Genomic DNA, 2,572 nt, shown 5'->3' on the forward strand with positions numbered 1-2,572 from the left:
CTAGAGGTTTTGGTAGCGATTGACCGGAATCTGACTCCTGAAGGCATGGGCTGGAAGATGGAGTGAGCTGGGTGAGAGGGGTCAGAGGTAATTTTGGTTGCTCTCTTTCTGCACCTGCTAGCGTAAAGATCCTGCAGGGAAGGTAAGCTACAGCCAATTATCCTTTCCGCTGTTCGGATGATGCGCTGCAGCCTCCCCTTTTCTAATGTTGAGCAGGAGCCGAACCATACAGTCATAGATGATGTCATGGTGGATTCGATGATTGCAGTGTAGAACTGCACCATTAGATTTTTAGGTAGGCCAAACTTTCTCAGCTGCCGTAGATGGTACATCCTCAGTTGTGCTTTCTTGACGATAGTGGGCGTATTGTTATCCCATTTTAGGTTGTTTGAAATTGTGAACCCAAGAAACTTGAATGACTCTACCTGGGTTACTGTGGATCCATTTATGATTAAGGGGAGGTGCTGGGGGAGGGGGGGGGAAGAGATCTCCTAAAGTCTATTATCATCTCCATGGTTTTGAGAGCATTTAGTCTAAAGTTGTTGCTGCTGCACCAGGAGGAAAGCTGTCCCACTACATGCCTGTATGCAGACTCGTCCCTGTTTTGTATGAGACCAACTACTGTTGTGTTGTCTGCAAACTTCAGAACCTTTACAGATGGATCTGTGGAGATGCAGTCATTGGTGTAAAGTGAGTAGAGCAGTGGGGAAAGCACACAGCCCTGGGGTGCACCACCAGTACTGACTGTCAGAAAACTTGGTAGGTGGTATAAGAGTTCCTCTCTCAGAGAGTGCTGTTCCTGTAATGTGGCCTGTACCAGAGAGTAGAGACATCTTATGCTGCTGCTCCTATTTTTGAATCTTAGATATAAGAAACTCATGCCTAGCTAGTCTATCTTTTTTTGGAGAGCTCCCAATTTGAAAAGTACACCCCTAATGACCACCCTGTGGGCTTCCCACACCGTTAAAACATTGCAGAAGAGCATAGAAACTCCAGGAACACACGTCAATAAAACTTCATCTCTCTAATTAATTTTCTTAAAAATAGATGCACATTAGACCAGAAACCTCATCAGTAGTGTTTTCTGTAAAATAATTGTGCAAAGCCTCAGAGATCTCCCTCCAAGCTGAGTCATCTGTGAGCCACTGAGGGTTCAATCTCCCATGGTTCTGTTTGCTCCGAGTAGTGGTAAGGTCAATTGGAGAAAAACAGGAGCATAATCTGAGATATCCCACATTCTGAACATGACAGAGGCCTGTGTGTCTTATCATGTGCTTTACAAACGTCTGAACATGAATAAGGTCTTCTAGGAGAGTTTGTTGATGTCTATGAACGTTTCCTCTATTATAGAAATCTTTCCCGCACTCTGAACATGACAAAGACCGCCAGTGTGTATTTACCTGTGTTCATGAAGGTTTCCATTCTGAGTAAAACATTTCCCACACTCTGAATATGAATACAGTCTGTTACCTGTATGAGTCTTCGGCGTCTATGAAAGTTTCCTCTGCCATAGAAATCTCTCCCGCACTCTGAGTATGAAAAAAGCTGCTCCCTTCACATGTCTATCAAGGTTTCCATTCTGTTTAAAAATATTTCCCTCACTCTGAACATGAATACAGCTTCTCACTTTTTCGAGTTTTTTGGTGTCTCTGAAGGCTCTTTCTGTCATGAAATGTTTTCCCACATTCTGAACATGACAGAGGCCTCTTACCCATGTGTCTTATCATGTGATCTACAAGAGTCTGAACATGAATATGGTCTGTCACCTGTGAGTTTCTTGGTGTCTTTGAAAGTTTCCTCTATCATGGAAATCTTTCCCGCTCTCTGCACTTCAAAAAGGCCGCTCCCCAGTGTGTATTCTCACATGTCCATGAAGGTTTCCTTTCTGGGTAAATAAATTCCCACACTCTGAACATGAATAAGGCTTCTCACCAGTGTGCGTTTTTAGGTATCTCTGAAGGCTCTTTCTGTCATGAAAAGTTTTCCCACATTCTGAACAACAGAGGCCTCTTACCTGTGTGTCTTATAATGTGCTTTACAAAAGTTTGAACATGAATACAATCTGAGACTGTCAGCTGTGTGAGTCTCTTGGTGTTTATGAAAGTTTCCTCTGTCATAAAAATATTTCCCGCACTCTGAACAAGAAAAATGCCGCTCCCCAGTGTGTATTCTCATGTGTCTATTAAGGTTTACATTTTGAGTAAAACATTTCCCACCCTCTGAACATGAATAAGGCATCTTACTTGTATGAGTTTTTAGGTGTCTCTAAAAACTCTTTTTACCATGAAAAGTTTTCCCACATTCTGAACATGACAGAGGCCTCTTAACCATGCGTCTTATCATGTGCTTTTCAAAAGTCTGAACATGAATACGGTCTGTCACTGGTGTGAGTTTTTTGTTTTCTATGAAAGTTTCCTCTATCATAGAAATCTTTCCCGCACTCTGAAATTCAAAAAGGCCACTCCCCAGTGTGTATTCTCAAGTGTCCATGAAGGTTTCAATTCTGAGTAAATAATTTCCCACACTCTGAACATGATTAAGGTTTCTCACCTGTGTGAATTTTTTTTAAGTA

General features: G+C 42.2%; 1 protein-coding gene across 1 annotated transcript; it reads right to left on the minus strand.

The window, feature by feature from the left end:
- Positions 1 to 1,598: 1,598 nt before the first annotated feature.
- LOC137533613 (gastrula zinc finger protein XlCGF8.2DB-like) lies at positions 1,599 to 2,238 on the minus strand. The gene is made up of 3 exons (XM_068254958.1): positions 2,015 to 2,238; positions 1,865 to 1,967; positions 1,599 to 1,742 (listed from the first exon to the last, which is right to left on the minus strand). The coding sequence occupies exons 1-3, from the start codon at positions 2,236 to 2,238 to the stop codon at positions 1,599 to 1,601; spliced, it is 471 nt and encodes a 156-aa protein (XP_068111059.1).
- Positions 2,239 to 2,572: the final 334 nt, after the last annotated feature.

Source organism: Hyperolius riggenbachi, chromosome 9 (genome assembly GCF_040937935.1).
Source record: "Hyperolius riggenbachi isolate aHypRig1 chromosome 9, aHypRig1.pri, whole genome shotgun sequence".
Taxonomy (NCBI): domain Eukaryota; kingdom Metazoa; phylum Chordata; class Amphibia; order Anura; family Hyperoliidae; genus Hyperolius; species Hyperolius riggenbachi.